This window comes from Ursus arctos, chromosome X, assembly GCF_023065955.2.
Source record: "Ursus arctos isolate Adak ecotype North America chromosome X, UrsArc2.0, whole genome shotgun sequence".
NCBI classification, from domain to species: domain Eukaryota; kingdom Metazoa; phylum Chordata; class Mammalia; order Carnivora; family Ursidae; genus Ursus; species Ursus arctos.
The window spans coordinates 107,541,643-107,562,288 of record NC_079873.1 but is presented as its reverse complement, the minus strand read 5'-3'; the positions used below and the strand labels follow the sequence as shown (position 1 = coordinate 107,562,288).

The following is a 20,646-nucleotide window of genomic DNA, read 5'->3' as shown; positions in this document are numbered from 1 at the left end:
TGCCAGGATTTTTATACCATGTCAGTGAAATTATAACTTAGTGTTAGAAACCTAAAAAAGAATTGGCCTTTTTTTTCCCTAATGGATTGCATTTTGTGATGGCCCATTGTTGGGAAGGTATGTTTAATAGGACAGTTGATTTTATACTTCTTCCCTACCAGCACTTGAATAGAAATCAAGGATGCAGTCTCAGTAGAGTGTCTTAAGACCATTCCAAAGAGAAGAATATTCATTCAATTTCATGGAACAGCATTGTGACCACTAGACAGGCTTGGCAGGAGTATTAGTGATCAAGCCCAGAAAAGTCTATGGTTCCACTATTGTTGGATTGTCCAAGAGCTGAGCAAACAATCAGACAAATGGGGCTGTTAGCTGTCTCACTGTGAGATAGCGGGCCCTCCCTAGTACTCCTCCCCCACCATCCCTGGGAGAATGGTGAATTTCCTTAGCCAATTTGGTCAGTCATGTTTGCATGTCATGTAAAAAAACAACAAACAAACAAGCCCTGCTGTTTCAGATTCAGTTTTGCATCATAAATATCCTTGACTTCACCGAGCTGGAGAATATGATCATAGGCTCATGGAAGGCAATACAGTTGGTCCCTAACCTCCCTGCCCTGCCTTTCTAGGAATCCCTTTAAATCTTCTGCCTTTAGAGATGGGCCCCCATTGCCTTCTAAAGCAATAGGCTCCATGATTGGAAAGCTCATAGGAACAGAAAATCTTTTATAGTTTGAGCTAAAGCAGGTCCCCTGATAACCTTACCCATAGGGCGAGTCCTAACCTCTTGGTCCACAAAGCAGGTCCCAGATCTCTTCCACATGAGAGCCCTTAGGGTATTTGAAGGCACCTCGCAGACCTTCCCTCAGTCTCCCTCTTCTGTAGACTAAATGTTCTCTTTTAAAGTGCATTTATACATGTGATAAGCTTTGTAAGCTCTCGCGGTCTCGTAGCTGTCCCTAGTAAGAGACTGCAGTATCCCGATGCCCCTGCTGAAATAGGCTTCCTCGTTCTGCACGTTTACACTTGGTTGGTGGAACATAACTGTGATTTTTGTCTACCTCTGCTAAAATTTATCTTCTTGGCTTCAGGCCAGGTTTACGAATATCTTTGTGAATTTTGATTATTCGTCATTTGGCGTCACCTACAATTTTGATAAGCAGACATTCTGTATGTTCTTCAGTTACTGATTAAATGAGATAGTGTTTCAACAGTTATTTCTTTCAATCAAAATGCACAATAAAAGATAAGGCATTATTATCGTTAAAACTGGTAAACAGGGAAGGGCCACAAATGACAGAGCCCTATGGAAAGCCTCTAGAGGCAGTCTTCTAGGTTGACCTTATGTACTGAACAATTGCGTAAGCGTATTCAGCCGCTCTGTAAATCCACCTTAGAGCACAGTAATGCACCTCACACATCCCCACCCTTAGCCCTAGGACTTCCGTGGGAGCTTTGGTAGATGCCTTCCTGACGCCAAGGTGTGCTACGGCCATTTCCCAGTCTCCCAACGAGGACCTCATTTCCCGAGTGCTGTCAATGTCCTAGATTGTGGCCTGGCCAGGGTTAAAAAGGCCCTCGAACCCTAAGTAAGCAGCACCGTTTATATGAGCGTCTTTAAGACAAAACATTCTGGGAAGCACAATGTCTATTCTGGGAGGGCCCAGAGGAGAGAGAGAGAGAGAGAGAGAGAGAGAGAGAGAGAGAGACCAACCAGTAGCTCTTCCCATGTGCCCTGCTTCCTTACATGGAAACTTTTACGACCCTGGCCAGAGGGCTCCATCGTCCAGCCCTTGTCTTCCCAGGGCCTGCTAGGAAGGAGAGCCTGCCGAGGGAAGCAGGCAAGTGCGTGTTTCTGCAGGGGCTGCATGCTGGTAGGCCACACTGGGAGTGGCAGCCTGTGCAGACTACAGTCAGCTCGTGGGTCCTCTCCCGGCTGACTGCTCTGCTCCCTGTGCCCCCTCCTCACGCCCCCCCCGCTCCAGCCCCTGCAGTCCATTTGCTATTGAACAGCCAGCACCACTGCTGATGCGGAGACATTGTGCTAATATCCCTGCCTGGCTTCCCTCTCCTATCAGGGAGAAGCAGAACCTCCTACAAGCCAGTTAGCAACTGAGAGTGGACTGAGGACTGAGGAATTCTCCTGAGGCCTGATTCCCGGGGCCGGCCCCACTGGGGACCCCAGGGGCCCTTGACCCTTACTGCCTGGCAACCCTCATGCCTCACTCCCCCTCACTGCCTGTTTCTGGCTCTTCAGAGAACCATCAGGGACTGTGGATACAAAGGTTCTAAGTCATTTATTCAAGCGAATTAGGTTTTCTGGTAAGTTATTGACAACCTCCCACCCCCTGCACCCATGCACACATGGGGTTTTGTGCTAGAAGAAGCAGATTTGAGTCTACGAAACACACCCACTTGCAGTCGGGCCACATGGACTGGACTCCCTATTTCAGGTTTTCGTCAGTTTTGGAGAAAGAAAGGTGTACTTCCCAAATTGCAGCGATATTATTCTTAGTATTTCAGCAGAGGGAAGGGGTGAGGTGTACAGAGCCCCTCTCATCCGGAGCCCTGGACAGATCCTGAGCTACCTGTCCACGAGGTTCATGCTGGCAATGCTCCGGCCTGCTCACAGGGCTCCTCACGACAAGTCTTCTGCATGTTCGATGCCGTGCTATCCGGACCCCTGGCCCATGCAGTAGCTCCCTTTCCCCCGTTCAGGCCCGTAGATGTGGGGGCAGAGGTGAACAGTGCTGACAGCTGCGAGAACCCCCAGAGGCCATCTCAGCCAAAGCCCATGTGCTGCAGGTGGGAACACGGCCGCTCAGAGAGGGCGAGCGACTTGACTGGGGTCACTCAGATAGCTCTTGGCCAAACTGGGACATGAGTTAAGCTCTCCTTACTCCTAGTCCAGGGATCCTTGGGGGATCTTTTGGACTCTAACAACAATGAAATATGTAAGATACCACCATTGCATTCATTAAGATGGTTATTTGAAAAATTAATTGTCTCTTCAGTTAACTCTTCGAGGTAAGGACCTGAATATTTATGTTATGCTGTTTAACCTAAACATACACTGCTTGAACATCTACTGCGTGCCACCTAGAATGTTAGCCTCTGAAAGGAATACACATGCACACACACACACACACACACACACGTACGTGCACACGCGCGGCTCCTCTCGCCTTCACTGTGAAGCCTTTCCCAAAGGCCTCACACAATGGATTCCTTCCAGCACCTCGACACATTCCCCTCTCGAGGTGGTTCGCACATCAAGCAGAGTGAGCTCTTCTCGGGGAGGATCTTGACTTTTTATCTTTTCTAGATCCCAGTGACCGGCAGAAGTTACTAGAACAAAATGGAGGGCATCCACCAAACAGACCCAGCCATTTACTAATTGTGTGGCCTTGGACAAGTCACTTGACTTCTTTGTGTCTCCAAAGGAGTATGATGGTAACCCCTGCCTCTTTAGTTTGTAGCACACAAAGACTGAGTGCAGGAACTGAATGCTTGGCGCACTGTAAGCACTTAGTGAATTTTGGTATGATTCTTCTTCTTATCATTAATTCAAACACAGAAACTTCAGACACTAATAATAATATCTCATATTAACCAGTTACTACGTACTGGGCACTGGAGATACAAAGTTGAGTAAGACAAGGCTTGGGCCACCATCCTAGTTACTACAAAGAACAGCCAGCCAGACAGCCGTGTGTTAGGAGAGTCTGGAATCCAGACCTTCTGCTCCTCAGCCAGTGGCGCGCCCAGCTTCTGTGTCTGAGTCCAGCCAAGTGATGCTCCCCACAACTTGTTTTGGGTTCATTAGAGTCCTAGCCACGAGCCGTGGTGTGGATAATATGGTGGAGAAGGAATCACTGGTGGAAAATTGGGCCTTATCTAGGGCGCCTGGATGGCTCAGTCAGTTGAGCGTCCAACTCTTGATTTTGGCTCGGGTCACAATCTCAGGGTCATGAGATGGAGCCCCTTGTCAGGCTCTGCACTCAGCAAGAGTCTGCTTGAGATTCTCCCCTTCTCCTTTGGCCCCTCCACCCCACCCCTCTCAAGGAAATAAATAAATCTTAAAAAAAAAGGGGGGGTGCCTGGGTGGCTCAGTCAGTTGAGTGTTGGACTTTTGGTTTTGGCTCAGGTCGTGATCTCAGGGCTGTGGGATTGAGCTCTGTGTTGGGCTCTGTGCTCAGCATGGAGTCTGCTTGAGATTCTCTCTTGCCCTCTGCCCATCCCCCACTCATGCTCCAAACAAACTAACTAAATAAATAAAATCTTAAAAAAAAAAAAGAAACAGAAAATTGGGGCTTTTCTGACTTTTCTGGGTTTGACCTTGAAGTCTTAGCTCACATTAACTTAAGCACCCACCCGGCTGTTAGAGATTATGTGGAGTGCCTGTGGCTTGTGAAACCAATTCTTTGTTAAATGCTGAAAGATGACACATCATTACTTACTTAGTCCTTTCTCCGTTAACCGTGTTTGTCAACTCTACAAGAACAGTCAACCTATCCAGCGCCATGGAAAGAGTACGCGCTTTGGAACTGGTCACCAGCTTTCACTTCCCATTGCCCAATGGGAAGATGAGCCCCTGCTTAGTTTCTCACTGAGGGCGGAGGGAGGGAGCCCAGAGATGAAGGAGTTTCAGACCCACCTCACGTGCGTGCGTCCGTCTGTGTGTGGGAGAGACGTTTGTTGTTCATGGAGGAGCGATGCTTGGTGTTCAGCGCGGATGCGCAGCACTGGAGCCTGTTTTGAGAGCTTTGGCGACCCTGCGCAGCAGGTGCTCCTTCCTACCTGATGAATAGGCAGACTTGGTGCAGTTGGGTAAGGGTGCGTGGGGGTTCTTATCTTGGCAATAGCAAGAACATAAAAATAGATTAATATCCTTCAAGTGTGAATGAAAAGGGTGACAATGGAAAATCTGCTGTGAGCTTTCCACACTCTACAGGTCTAGCTCATTTTGAGAAGTGAAAGAGCTTGCTCCAACGTTCCTTGCTGAAGATAGCCTTTCAGGAAATTATATTCCTTTCAACTGCATCATGCCTACTTTAATCAAATGCATCGGTGGTAACACGGAATCGGCTTGCCATGTCATGAAATCTCACGTTTCCAATACAGAGAATCAGTTATAATTGAAAATGCAAACATGGCGGCAGTTCTGTGTGGCCTGCCCGGCAGGGTGGTGTGCTCAGACAGTGGTTCGGGATCATCTCATTCTGCCACAGAGTAAATTCAGATGACCCCGGGGGGCGGTACACCTTTGAGAGGGGAGTTCATCCTTCCAGGTGTCCGAAACACTTTTTCATAGGCCCAGAGGCACACGTCTACAGCCAGTGGTAAGAAGGGATGGAACCTGAGTTGCTGCTGAGAGATGATACTTCCTGATCCCAGGCTGGGGCCTTCCTGCCCCTTGCTTAGGTCTGGCTAAGTAGGACCTGTATGTTTTATGTGGGACGGATTTTGGAGAAGACCAGCCTTCATCAGAAAAAGAAAACACTGACAATGTAAAAGAAATCATTCAGGAATTGCAATTGGGCTTCAAACTGTTGTCGCACTGAGTTACTTTGGGCCAGTTTTGATGAATGCATAAGTAGTGTACAAACGTTATCAACTGCATACCAATGCGCAACTCAAAAACACTTGAAAGTAGTCTCTCTCTTAAGTAGGTTAAGCATCCCCTCTAAATCTTGTATGCATGTTTAATGTCCTTAGCGCCTCCTTTTAAATAGTGCTAGGTAGACTCCGATCTGTGTCAGCCCTTGTCTGAATCGTACTTAAAATTCTGCTTCGGCACTGCCGCTGCGAATGGGTCTGTGAAGTATCTGCTTGCATTACAGCTCTTCATACATCAAAGCTCTTTTTGAACTGGGTAATTATAGAAGGGGGAAAAACATGTTTTAGTGCTACCTGAGAGTTCTTATTAATATTACCTTTGAAATGACTAATTATGTTACCCATAAAGATTGGGGGAAAGTATTATATAACTGACTCATTTAAAAAAAAAGGCCTTTCATAAACTTTGATCCTCTCCACTCCTCCCCAAAGCTCGCCTTTTTTGCTCCCCATTATTGCATTGATTTTTATGTTGCATGTTTATACACCGGAATGTCTGATGAATCCAACACAGGCTGGCCCCCTCCTGCTTCACAAACTTTGTCATCTCTGGTGCTGAGACGTTGAGCCTGTGATTTAATTACCCTTCCTCTTCGGGTAAAGCGTGTTGGCCACGAGCCCTAAGACTCAAGCAAGATTTGAACGGCAGTTCTTTTCATACGGAGTGTTTGAAGGAATCGAGAAGGTGCCCCTGCTGATAACAGAGAGTGTGGGAGCCTTGGGCGCTTCTCCTTCTTAGGTTGAGGCTCGAACTCACAGAAATGCCCTGTGTCCGGCTGGACGGGACAGTGCTACCAATCTCGTAGTAACCTTCTCTGTGAATGAAAATGAATTCTCCTCAGCGACCTCGTCTTTGCATGGAAAATCAACGGCACGTGCCTGATTTTGTGACCGTGAGGCTCCGCCAAGAGAAAGGGGTGTCAGAATATCTGGAGCGAGGGAGCGAAGGTGGTGATGGTGCTGCCCTTCCCCGAGGTGGCAGATCACACCTGAAACAGGATAGCAGGAGCTGGCAGAGCCCCAGGCCATCAGGAGGCCCTCCTAGGAGCACCTAAGAGAGTTGACAGAATGCAGAACCCCAGCATTACAAGAAAAGTTGAAGGTTCCCAATGAATGAACGAATAAGCTCCAAATGTCTCAGGCTAGAGAAAAGGCAGCACCAGGGCATAGGATTGCTGTCTTCCACTAGCTGCCGGTTTGTCATGCGAAAGAAGAGGAGATGAGATGTGTTCTGTGTGGTTCCAAAGTACGGTCCATAGGTAGAAGCTACTGGGAGACAGTTGTTTTGGTCACAACCAGAAGGAATAGGGTGATTGGGCTGTCTCAACGTGGGACGGGCTGTTTCAGGCATTAGTGAGCTCCTTGTCCCTGGCTCTGTGCGAGTGATGTTGGATGGCTCCTTGTGTCACAGACAGGCTTCAAGCACCAGGAAGGGACAGGGGAATGGAAGGAACAAATTTAAGCTCCCCTGAAAACAATTAAGGCCAACTGAGTCCGTAAGTATTTATAAAGGGACCTACTGTATTTATGCCAAGAAAGTGTTTGATTTGCTAAGTGCCCCAAAATAAAGTTCCTTTGTTTTTCCTCACCAGGAGATGACCCATTCCTGGCCTGCTCCTCTCACTGCCATGCATACTTCCGGAAACTCTGAGAAGAACACACTTTCCATCCCAGGACAGGTCAATTCTCTTCCTGCCTCCATTTTCCTTTATCTTATTTCAATTGTACCAGTCTTCCGATTGGAGTCCTACAAATACAAATGACCTCGGTGTTCTAGTGCCATAAAGTCTAGACTTCCTCGGGGCGCCTGTGTGGCTCAGTCTGTTGAGCGTCCAACTCTTGGTTTTGGCTCAGGTCATGGTCTCAGGGTCATGAGATCAAGCCCCACATTGGGCTCCATGCTTAGTGCAGAGTCTGCTTGAGATTCTTTCTCCCTCCCTCTTCCTCCCCATCTGCACCCATCCCCGCTTATGTGCTCTCTCAAATAAATAAATAAATCTTTAAAAAATCTAGACTTCCTCTCACCCCTCAGGATGTTAATATAAATCTCATTTTTCCCAAAAGAGTCTTTTTTAAAGATTTTATTTATTTATTTGCGCAAGAGAGCGTGAGCAAATGAGAGAAAGAGAGAGAGAGCACGAGCAGAAAGAGAGGGAGAAGCAGGCTCCCCGCTGAGCAAGGAGCCCGATGTGGGGCTCCATCCCAGGATCCCAGGATCATGACCTGAGCCGAAGGCAGACGCTTAACCGACTGAGCCACCCAGGTGCCCACTGAAGGGGAGTCTTTAAGAGCATATATCCACAGACGCTGGCCTGCGTACTGTACTACCTAGAGCCCTGCCTCTGTCTACGTTACTGTGCCCAGAATGATGAATCAGAAGAGTGAGCTCATCCCTTAAGAGGACCAACTAGGTGATGTAACAACAACATTCAAGATTATTTTTTAATTAAGAAAACCTATACTCTTCACCCTAATGGGTCGATTTTCAATTTTGTCTATCACCTTCCAGTCCTTGCTCACAAGCACACAGATCTTTTACCCGCCAACACATCCTAGTGATAGAACTTCTTCTTCAGTTCTATTGTCAAATGTTTAATTTTTTTCCTCACCTGCTCCCACTGAGAATTTTTTCTCACCATCAGTTTTTAAAATGCCTAAATAACCACGGCTATTCTAATAACGCGCTTAAGAAGAAAAAGTCATGTCTTTCTCCCTTCCGTCCTTCCATCCAATTAACCATCCATCCATCCATCCATTTATTCAGAAACCATTACCTGAGGGCATACAATAGACTTAAAGTTAGGGATGAGGAGAAACCCTCAATGTGTTATCAGCTAAATGGCAAAACAGTGCCAAAATGTCTTCATAGAGAATAGAAGGTTCCAAGAAGTGTCTAACGGTCCCCGGGAGTTGAGGAAGTGCTCAGAGAGGTGGCGGCATGTGTAGGATGCCTACACCTTTGACAGGTGGAGAAGGGCCTAAGAGATGAGCAGTCCATGCAGCAGAACAGGAGCGACCAAGGCACGAGGAGATGAGGGCTCATGGCGTGGTCCTGGGAATGGAGAGATATCTGAACTCCAGGCAAATGAGCACATCTCTGTAAAAGACCTTGAGTGCCAGCAAAGGAGTTCAGACTATTTGTAGAAGGAGAAACCCAGTCATACTTCAGTTTCTAGGGTCGTGAGTTTAACAATAACATTGGTTTAAACTGCAGTTAGTGATCCCTGTCCACCTTTGAAAGGGGTCAGAAGTAAGTGAGCAGCAACCCTCTGTCCGTGGCCGGTATGTGTGTCGTTCCCTCCTGTATGCCCAGTGTCCCTCCTTAGGCCACTCTGGGCTTGGGGTCCTCTCCCTAGCATCCCAGCCAAGGGATCCATCCAACCTTTTCAGGCGTTGAATCCAACACTGGTTCAGCAATTGCAGTGTTTTCAGCTGTGTTCTCCAATTTAGGAGATAATTCGCGCAAGTTGCAATTTTGACATTTACAAGTGTATACAATAGAACCGGTTGTTTAAATGGGCTTTTGTAGTAAGTGCACAATTTGGAATCAGGCATGATTTGCATTTTCTGCCAATTATCTGTGCTCCCATCGACCCCATGATAAAGGTAGAGGCAACTGGCATAAAATGGTGAAACCAGGATGGATACACACCCACTCTTTTGTTTCGCTTGGTTCCTGCCAAAATGTTGGTTTGAAAGAAAAGTACATCAACAACAAATGCCGCAACGTGCCTCGCCTCATTCTAATATCTAGTAAATAATTCCATCCTCATTACAACCCAAAGAGATTGGTAATTCGATTCTCCCAAATTCACAGGGGAGGAAACTGAGGCATGGAGTAAAGTAATGTGCTCCGAATCATCCAGCTAATAAATCAGGGAATCAGGTTCTGTGGCGATGTGTTTATCACACAGATTTACAGATGCCTCGGTTCAAATTCCATTTTCCAAAATGTGGCCCTGTACAGTAAATACATGTGCCTGGGTGACCCCCTTCCTCAGTGTTCGCACCAGACCCAGGAGATGCCACCCTCTCAGAGAGCATCCCTCTCGTATGTTCATGAGCGAGCTGGAGCAGCTCAATTCCCTTGGGAGCTGCAGACCTGGCTGCTTTTAATCCTGACTCTGCTAATCGCTAGGCAGGTGGTCCTACTCCAGTTCCTCTGAGCCTCAGTTTCCCCATCTGCACTATCTGTGTGTGTCTGCGCACGCACGCCTGTGTGTATATATAATCCCAGTGGATTTTTCAGGTCAGGTAGTCAGTGAGTCTGCAGGCTTACAAAAACAGACACAGCTGGAAATTCCCAACTTACTGAAGTTTACTTATCCATCCCAAATTGAGAAGGCCATGTTTGCTCATAGAGAATGGAAAAACTCACGAGGAACAGAGTACATCGCTAAGCAGAAGTGAGGGAGCTAATAGTGTCCTCAGGGGAAGTTCAGTAAAGGCTTCGTGGAAGTAGTCAAACTCCAGACAGAGGCTGGCAAACTACAACCCATGGGCTTTTAGATTTTTAAATGGTTAGGATTTTCAAAAGAAAAAGAATGGAATGGTTGTGAATATTATGAGTTACTCTGAATGGTATGAAATAGCATGACTGATATGAAATTCAAATTCCAGCGTCTATAACTCGAGCTTTCTTGGACTCCAGCCACACTGATTCATTTCTGTATTAGCTGTGGCTGTTCTCACGCTACAGCCACAGAGCTGAGTAGTTACGACAGAGACTGTATAGCCCCCTAAAGCGTAGGCTCTTTGGTATCCGGCCCTTTGCAGGAAAAGTTTGCCAATCCCTGCTCTAGAATCTAGATCCTGTGGGAGCGTCTGATTGTGGGATTATCATCAAAGTTAATATTGAAAATATTCTCACTTAAGTTTGTGGAAACAATTTGACATCATTATATCCTATTATTAAAATTACTTATATGACATGTCTATGAAGGAAACACACAAAGTCAGGTTTTTTTTTTTTAATTTGTATTATGGGCATCAACAATTATGGCATGAACAATGCAGATTTTTCCCACAACCAAGCTATTTCCAGTCGGGGTTGGGTGTGTTTGTATGCTAACTTGGGTGATATCCAGAGGTGTTTCCTTTGTTTGGAATTCTGGTTTTAAAAAGTCTTACCCATCTTAACATTAAAAACTGTATCAAGGGGCACCTGGGCGGCTAACTCGATAGAGCATCCAGCTCTTGATCCCAGGGTTGTGTGTTCAAGCCCCACGTTGGGTGTGGAGCCTACTTGAAAAAAAAATAGGTATCAAGAACACATAACTTCAATGTCCCAAATTAAGTAAATAATGCAATCCTCGAGTTCATTTCATAAATCACTGCTCTGATGCCTTGAACAACTGACTGTTCGGGTCTAAAGTCGAGAATACTTGGATGAAGGTTAAAACTTCAGGCCGGCTTGCTGGGACCAGTATGGTGACTGGCTGCATGTGTGACTCTCTAACCAAGTTTTTGGTTTATTTGACTTTGGAACTTGTCATTTGATTCCTACTGTTATACGAGCCTAAACTCGCCCCATATGACTGTGATGAAATCCCTTGTGAAAAATAACAGGTAGAAATATTGGTATGTAGTGAAGGACATACAAATGGTTAACCCCTCATTTATTTGGCATTCTGGGAAAGAAATGAGGTGTTCTGGGTGATCAAAATTCTTGGATAACCAAAGGCCCATCCTTCCATAGGAATCATGTAATACGAATCATTTTGAGATGCAATTAATATTTTTCTGATTTCTTATAAAAGTTCTACCGAACATGCTTTTTTCTGTCTTGATAACTTAGACATGATGAGCACCAGTTATTGGACTGTGCTATAATTATGCCCTCGGGAGCTATTAAGATGCATAGGAATGCCTGCCTCTATATTAAATGGCCATAGACTCCTGTGCTTTGTAAGTTCTGACTTGGCTGTGTCATTTTCTTTGGCCACCTGTTTCATGTCTCAGCGTTCCCAGTGGCTGTGCCTCTAGGACTGTTTCCCCTTCCTCGCCATTTATGATTTGCTAAGGAGTGGGAATCAAATGGCCAAGCTTGTTAGAGTTTTTTGTCAAAGTCAATTCTCTATCAAGTGAGGGTAGAGAAAGCTTTGAGCAGCAAACTGCATGGGCTTTGTGATAGCTCTTTAGTTGAGAGGCCTTTTCCATCTCTTGTGGAGTTTCTGGTAGTCTTCCGGAGTGGTGATCTCGCTGGAAGTGAAATCTCCTGGGCAACAGAATCATACTAAATAGATCGAAACATTCACTTTCCATTAAAGCACAGTGTTATTGTTCTTGATTACTTTCTCTTAAAGACAGACGGTCCTCTGATTCTGTTTTTCTTCTGTAAAGTAGCAAGATTAGGCTTCAAGACTAGATTGCTTACAGCAGTGGTGGACATAACAAATTCTTGTATGTCCTTGAATTCATTGTCCCCCTTTTGAGGCTCTTGTCTTGCCGTCAGTACTCTCTCTTCCGTCCCCACGGGGCCGTGCAAACCCTGTCCATTGTTGTAGTGCTTCTGCCTATGAGTTTGATCAGGATCCACACAGGTGTGCCATGCTCCCAGAAAGCGCCATATGTAGAAATCTGCATTTCTCAAAATCAGTGAATGAGTTGTGTGCAGGGTGACTTTCAAATCAAATCTAAATCCTTCAAATAACGTGCTCCACTCACGTATTTCAAATGGCTTCCTGTCCTTCACCAAATTTGTAATGAAGTTTTAAGAACACTTGTCTTGTGAAAATGAGATCCATCTATCGCGTATGTGTCACAGTTAAGGTAGAAAATTGGAGTTGTTACTATAAAAGGGAGCAACTGAGCACATCTATTAATTACGGTCTTGTTTACACTTCTACAAAAACCAGGATCATTTTTTTAGTTTGAACCAGGGCCCCTTTCCTTCCTTAGAGACCTCATTGCCTAGCTAAGTGAGAAATTAAACACTTGAATTTCACACGTGTGGGTCATTTGTTCCCATGTTGCACACGTTTCATGGGTCTGATGGAATGGCAGGTATGGTCATGTTGCGGCAGGTTCGACTAGCAAATGTTTATCCTTCAAATAGAGCTAGGGACGGAAGCCGGCTTAATGGAATTGTCAAGAGGGTCTTCCTTTTTGGCAAACACTAGGCAAGTTCTGTCTTCAACAATAACAGATACACCTTTTGCTCCCTCTGTAGCAGTTCACTAATATTTGTCTTGTGTGTTCTTCCTTATAGGAATCCCAACACCTGACCCCAGGATTCACCTTACAAAGTAGGTATTTTTTAAAAAATTCTACTTAGTCCAAACATTCGTGTTGTCTCCTCCCCCACTTTCTTCTCTTTCCTACCTAATATCATGAAAGCGTGAATTGACAGTGGCAAAAAGTCATATCGTGATACATCCAATTGTTTCCTGTACTTTTTCATCTGTGATTTATGGCAGGATGCTATAAAAATATATATCTGTACCTGGAAGGGCTGCATGTTTGAAGACCGATTTCATTCAGAGTGACCGTTTGACAGTGGAAACCATGGGTAGTAATTGCGTGTGGCCTTTCTTTTCAGAGTGGAGCGACCCGACCAACAGAGCTTCTACGAAGTTAGTATCGCTGGAGTCGTGAGTACTTGGGTTTCCAAAGCAGCCTTCTTTGGGGGAATTTGGCAAGGAAACGGTGCCTCGGTGCTGAGTGAATCTTGTTCTCTCTCCCACTCCTCGAAAATAGGAACCTTGGCTCATAATAACATGGAGTTCAGTTAGAGAGGACAATGAGATTTCCCACAATAAGCGAGTAACAGTAAAAACGAGTGAGGTCACCGTTAGACTCTCTAGTGAGGTAAATACAGGCTGGATTGGTAATTCTGGAATGTGAAAACAACTGTGATTCTTGGCTAGTTATTTGAATATTATGTAACTTCCGCCACAGACCTCATTAGACACAATATTCAGACACCACCGCCTAGGGTGGAGAAAGGACACGTCTCAGCAGCCATGTGGGACATGAAGTACGGATTGTTATGGCCAGTCAGCCTGAGACCTTGCTGTCTGCAGGTCATCTGGTGACTGTATATTAAAGACAAACAAGGATAGACAGAAAGAGATGGAATAAGAGATTACATGACACTGGGTTGAAGTTCAGAAGCCAGGGGGCCCTGCGATTCTCTCAGCACTGTCTTCATTTGTCATTAATGCTGACTGAGGGAGGGGTACAGAGAAACCAATTTCCTCAGATTAACTACTGTAGATTTTGTAATATCCATTTGTCCAAGAACGTATCAAGGGAGTATTTCTCTCACAACTTCTTCCATTCCTAATAATGGAAAATGAAAGTCGACTTTTCTATGTGAGTAATAGTCACATACTTGAAAATTTTCAAAATGAAATAATTTATGACATTCAAGTGGTCTAATGGCACACTTGAAGTGAATTGCTCACCTTTTGGAAGATCGTGAATAATTGCATAGAACAACTGGGAATGACTCCCAAATAGACCATGGCTCTGAGAAGGACAGTGGCATTTCCGTGTTCCTGGTTCTGCTGAGCAGCAAAGCCCCCAGAGCCCTGGCCCCATTGTTAGCCTCCTTGTTTGGTTTTCTGGCTTGATCTGTGCCTTCTAATTCAAAGTTCGATTTCAGCAACCCAGAACTCTCAGTTAAAGAGGTGAGAAAGAAATAAGAAAGGGGGAAAATAAAACCATAACTGGTCTGAATTAAGGACCAGATTATGTGGAAACATGGAAATCAAAATCGTCTTTGATATTGTTCATTGCCGCTTTTCCATCCATTGCTTCTTGAATTGCCCTTCCCTTGTTATTCTAGTAAACAGTAAGTCTTGTTCTCGTACCTTGCCCTTCTCCTGTTAAACTGTCAATAAAATTCACACACACACACACACACACTTGAGCATTTAGGAAATCAACACAGGTTTCTAGACATGAAAAAATATAGAAGTATTTTTCCCACTGTAAAATGATCTTACTCCTAAAGCAAGAGTATTAGGCTCCTGCTGTGAAATATGTTGATTTTCATATAGACCATAAAATTCAATATTTCAATAGTTTGTAACTAACAGAAATAAATTCATCAATTGTGATTTATAGTTAGAGGCTGCCTTTCCAGAAAACAGCACTTCATAGCACAGGGGTATATGGCGTAATTCAGTATGACTGAGGTTATCTGTAGGAAGTGTTCGATAAAACTAGAAGACGCTGAGTCCATTTTGTGAATGAACTGCTCTCTTTTTAGCTGTTGGATCTAAAGACCAAGCATTGTGCATCAGACTTCAGCTGGAATAAGTTCCCTTCTTTATGGTAGGGTGTGGGTTTAATACAAGACAGATAGAGTTATAATAATTTTTATTTTTAGCTTCCGAATTATTATCCGCTTAGCCATTACCATCACTCCCCTATTTTACTACCGTGTGCTTTTCAAGCCAGCTTCTAGGATTTTCCATGTGGCAGGGTAATCCTTCAGGCAACTAAGAACGTTCTGGTGTAGACAGACCGCTGGTGGCTCGAGTTTGGTGCAAAACAACCCCATGGTTGGCCCTGCTGCAGGACAGACACCTTCCCAAGGCCACCAAATGTCCTGGACCTGCTCCCGCCACTTACTGCAGTGAGAGAGATGAGAGTCTTGCAAAGCAGAATCCCTTAATTACTGGGATACTTTATCAGTTTTCCTCATCTTGGCTTCTCTTCCCCAGTTGAGGAAATGCAGATCTTCCATTTGGGCCCGGATTTTAAGGACTGCAGGTGCAGACAGCAGGTTCAAAAACGCTGATCCAAGTGTCCGAATCCGAACTGGGAACCAGCCAGGCTCCCTCTGGGTTCGTGACAGCCACATTCTCTCTGGGCCTGACCCCAGCAGTCTGACTGGCTTTTGGAGAACCAGGCTTTTCCTCACTCAGTAGATTTCACTGCCATACAATGCTTTTTATGGAATGTCCATCCATGGGGTGACATCCTACCTGCTCCGTCTAGAACTCTCACTGCCCGTGAGTAAAGAGCATTAGACTGGGGGAGTTCCAAGACCCGAGTTTGCATCTTTCTTCTGTGGTAGTTATAGTACTGGGGAGAAAGCACTGACTTAGGATTCAGAGAATAAGAGTGTAAATCATGGGGGAACTTATTTTTATTTCAAAATATACAGATAGAGCCCCCTAGGGGAAATTAAGCAAATTAATGAGCTATGTGTATACACATAAAGGTACAGACGCACACTTGTCAGAATTCAAATGTAAACAGTTATACTCTAAAAAAAATTATACTCTTTAGTAATTAGACTTAACAACATAAAAGTGCCTTTACCTTTAACCCTTAATAAGTTCTAGAGGAAAGAAGACCCAGTGGTTTTTGTTTCCCTCCGCCTCTGTGAGTCTTGGACTGGGCCTCACCCAGGGCTTCTAAATCCAAAGGAGTTTCTAGCCTCCTTCCAAAAAGGTCCCTATCCCCAAAGAGGGTGGGGCATGGGCGTCTGAAGGTCAAATTTTGTATTGTATTTTTCAGGGCTCTAAGTTGTATATTTGTGCAGTAATATCATGTCCGTTCTGCCTCTGAAAGATCCATTTATTTCCATTATGAGATTCAGGGATTGAATGTACACACCAGACGTTGTGTTACTTTCTAGTTTCTTAATGAAGCCATTAAGGACTGATGGAGGAGAAAACTGAAACCAAACCCAAAGAACTTGGATTTTCTCCGTCGAGTTGGATTGCTTCATCTAGTTTATAACATCTTGTCAATTCCTTGTCAGTACAGTGGCTTTACAAAAATGCATGACCTTGTTGGTCTTTTGTGAGCTGTCCTAAATAGGAACAGACAAGATGCATTCAGTCACCCTGAGAAGCATTTTCAGACAACATCCATGTTCTCGAGGGTATCCGTGTAGTCGGTCCTTGACATCAGCTAATTTTGTGAGCACTATTGAGAAGATGGACGATCCAAGTATCCAGTGCCTTTGTTATACTTCGTTGTTAGTATCTGGACTCTGTCCAGTTGGAAACCCTCCAGACCCCCTTTTAATCAAGCAGCCCCTGTGTCTTGAGCCATGCTGTCTTGAACGCCTGGATGGTTTCCATAAAAGCCCACTATGAAGGCAGATGTAGCCATAATGCTGTTCTTGCCATAAAACCAGTTCTTTCACTTACGTTATTAGCTACAGGTTTGAAAACATCCCAGCCATGGGCCCAGAGACTTGAAGAAAGGCCTTGAGGAGACAGACTAGTTGTGGCGGGCCTCTGTTCCCCTGTGGGTGATGGGTGTACGTACGCCGCATGAACGGATCCTTGAAGGTAACGCTAGTTAGGAGGAAGAGAAAACATTGTGGCTACGAGGGCGCAGGGGGCCGAGCGAGTTACGCTGCTCCTTGGCAGGAAAGCCTGGAGGCGGGCCTCTTCCCCCCCACCATGCTGCCCTTGCTTGTGGGCTCTCGTGAGTTCGGGGGTTCAGAACACCCCATTTGGCATGTTGAACGCGGAAGACTCGGACAGCTGAAGTTAGCGGGAAGTAGGCCCATGGTAAATTATACCCAAACGTGGTCAAAATTGCTTCAAATAAAGCATGATTTCTAAACTCTTCTCTCTGTGGTAGGAAGTGTTCCTTACCACAGAGAATAGAAAGACTAGTAGAATGTTTTCCAGTTTACTATCACCAATAAGAAGCATTACGTTATTTCTCAGGGGAATTCTGATTTTTTTAACCGCCCCCTCCCCCGCAAAAAAAACCTTCATGTTCATTACAACCCTGACCATCCCACCTAAATATTTCTCATTGAAAATGTTTCCTTCAAGAATCTGATTTGAAATTCAAGAACCGCCAGGGTTTCTTGTGGAGCACTAGCCACGTCTCTAGCAATTTCATATACTTTCCTGTAAGGAGATGTTTGCTCTGCTTTTTAGATACAATTCTGGTAGTGAAGCGACTGTGTAATGAGACGGGGGATGGGGGCTGTGATTTTCTTAATCGGATGAATCCTTAATCAGAACACGTGACTTGGCCCTTGGAATCTGGACACGCTATCGAGGAGTGTGCGGCTTCCAAGCACTCCACTCAGCTCTCCTGATGACCTGGTCATCTTGACGGTTTTCACTAGTTGCAGCCATTCCGGTTTTCAGGCCAAGACGTACGCCAACTCTTGCTTTGAACCTGTCTTGTAGGCCCTGCCTCTCAGAGCTTGCCAGCTTTTCCTGAGGACTTAATATTCTCTTGGATGTTCTCCACCACATCAGGGACAGCCACCTGGGAGTGGAGAAAACAAAATTTGGCAGCCTGTTCAAGCTGTGAATTAAAGGTAATTCACAGTTTGAAATGAATCAGCATGAGGTCCTTACGAAGAGTAATCAGACATCAAGAGGATTTTATTTTGAGGATCGTATATTGGCTAATGTGACAACAAGCAATATTGGCATTTGGAATGTTCGCAGCAAGAAACGCTGAAGCTGCTGGTGCTTGACAGGCGCCAAGACTGAAAAGTGAGGCTCCTTCAGTGGGAGGAGTGGGTTTCCACTTTCCTGACAGAAGCTCAAAACAGGGATGTTTTTGTGCAGCGAGCATAAATCTTGAAAGATCAGATTTGATTTTTGTGCTGTTCATGTACCCAAGATTCGTCTGTTTCTGGTGGATTGTGAGAATCTGTAATGAGAAGCCAACGTCTCCCTCTCTTCCTCTCAGGGAAAAGTCAAGTATCTCTTTTTTTCCACCTGATTTGCATCCATATTTATTCATTCATTCACGCTTTCATTCCTTTCAACAAGATGCAAGAAGCCCCGAGTGTGCAGAGCTCTGGGTGAAGCAGTGTGATAAATTCACACGTCCTTCCCTCTAGGAGCTCCCCATGAAGGTTACACTCACACTGATAACACCAGTACCTCAACTAAACCAGATCGACTGAGAGCCTACTATGTGCCGGGCACTTTGTCTCTTGATAACAAGCCTATGGGAGTCACCTCATTATATTCCACAGGGGCAGAACCCAAAACTCGGTGACATTATGTGACGTACCCAAAGAGCTACAGTAACAAAGCCAGAACAAGACAGACTTCAGAGCACATGCCCTTAAACGGCAGTAAAGCCATCCATCCCATGGACGCTTTGGACGTGGCCCTACTGATTTCCAATCAGTTGTGATCTTGCCCAGGCATTAGGCCAAAGTGGACTGACCACAACTGGAGGCCAGGATGGTCACTGTCAGTTAGGTTTAGATCAGGGAAAGTATTAGATCTTAATACTGTCACTGAGAGGGCTTGCATATACTGCATGTGTGGACATGGGCGCTGGGTAGGCGAGCACAGATCTGTCCTCAGCTCAGGGCCAAGGGCCCAACTGAGTCATTGTGCCTGTAGGACACTCCCTTCGTAGAGCCAGAAGGATCTGTGCCTCTAAGGGACTTATACCACCATGTCGAATCCCTGTGAGGCTGATTTCTGTGACCTGTGGCAGGAAGAGCATCTCTCTCCAGAAGGCTCCATTTTGCCATGTTAAAGCAAACAGAAGACAGCTGATACTTAGGTCTGTTCTTATGAGAGTTTCAGCCATCATCTCTCATGCTTACCAACTTGGTTGATAATTGAAACATTTCTTTATGTCCCCATAGTGGAACAATGTTCAAAACTATTCCTGATGTGATCGAACAATGGCTTATTCCCCAAGTTCTCCTCGATGTTTTGAACAGTAACTGGGAGGGAAGGAAGTAATGCTGGTGGAAGGCACTGAAGTTAATAAGGAGGGCACCAAAGCGAAAATAATTCCAGTTGTATAATTGAATGTAATGTGATCACACACGCATACACCACTCACTCCGTGTTACAGAGCATCAGGTCCCTCTAATGCTGTCCAGTCTAATGAGATTCACACACACATGCGTGCTCTTTTTCAGTTACTGCATTGTAAGTCACTACAACCAGGGCTACTTTCCTGTGCACTGTGATTATTTTTTTAAAGGATTTTTTGAAGATTTATTTATTTATTTGAGAGAGAGAGTATGAGCACAAGTGGGGGGCAGGACAGAGGGAGAGAGAGAAAGAGAATCCCCAAGCAGGCTCCCCACTGAGTGGGGAGCCCACATGGGGCTCGATCCCATGACTCTGAGATCATGACCTGAGCCGAAATCAAGAGTCGGACGCTCAGCTGACTGCGCCACCCAGGTGCCCCTGTTCTGTTATCGTAAAGACTCTCACACAATGCATTGGCCTCATGTGCATGTCACAGCAATCCCGTTAGACAGCCACAGGTGAAAGGAAACCAGGTTGGGCTGGAGGAAGATACTTGCCTGACGTCCTCCAGCTAGAGAGGAGGGAGCTGGGACGGGAAGCCAGAGCTCTGCATGCCCATTAGAACATGCTGCCTTGTCCCCAGATTCCCCAGATGGTTGCAAGGCTGGAGCACACCAACCAGAGTGCAGACCGATCTCCCAGGTGAAGAAACAGCAGTGTAGACAAGGCCGTCGATCATTCCTAGGAATTAAAAAGAAATAAGCAAACCAACCCAGCTGAGGCTGGAGTAGCTGAGAAGGAGTATCTTCCCTGCATCTAAACTATTCATTCTTCTTTCCCATCCTATCAAGCATTTCACAAATGGCCAGATCCTCCGCCACAATTACGTTACCGGGAGTGTTATGTTTAAATGGTCTGCTCTTGACACCTTCCCAGAGCTGCTAAAAGCCCTTCCGTTTTACTGACAAGTGGGGAGCAGTGTTGGTAGAATACTGCAGATGCTTGCACAATTCCAGCTGTAAAATCAGTTGAAAAATCTGACAAATGCCTTTCTTTGTGGTTCATCCATCCATGTCCATATGAGGAACCGAACAGGAGAAGGTCTCAAAGCTATTCGGTTGACGTCTCCAAATATGCTGCCAAGATGGGGACCCGGAGGGGCAGAGGGATGGTACACCTCGTAAATCCAAACGAACACAGTGTCTTGTCTTTGCTACCCCCCCCCCGGGATTTTGGCACCCACTATCCACCAGTGCAGCTCCTAATATACTGCTTGGTCCTTAGCTCAGGGGAAAGGGATCTAGGAGGGGGGCGGGCAGTGGAAGGTAATGATCTACCCAGAAGCGAGC

At 45.5% G+C, this 20,646-nt stretch overlaps 1 protein-coding gene across 3 annotated transcripts in view; it reads left to right on the top strand.

Moving 5' to 3' along the window:
* Positions 1 to 20,646, top strand: part of AFF2 (ALF transcription elongation factor 2) — a 446,211-nt gene that overhangs the window by 291,206 nt on the left and 134,359 nt on the right. For 2 of the 3 annotated variants that reach the window (XM_026479777.4, XM_026479776.4), the window contains exons 5-6: positions 12,829 to 12,865; positions 13,159 to 13,192. In XM_026479777.4, coding sequence (XP_026335562.1) covers positions 12,829 to 12,865; positions 13,159 to 13,192 — 71 coding nt within the window. Of the gene's footprint in view, positions 1 to 7,210; positions 7,298 to 12,828; positions 12,866 to 13,158; positions 13,193 to 20,646 lie in introns of all 3 variants that reach the window. The other variant, XM_026479775.4, reaches the window with a different exon arrangement.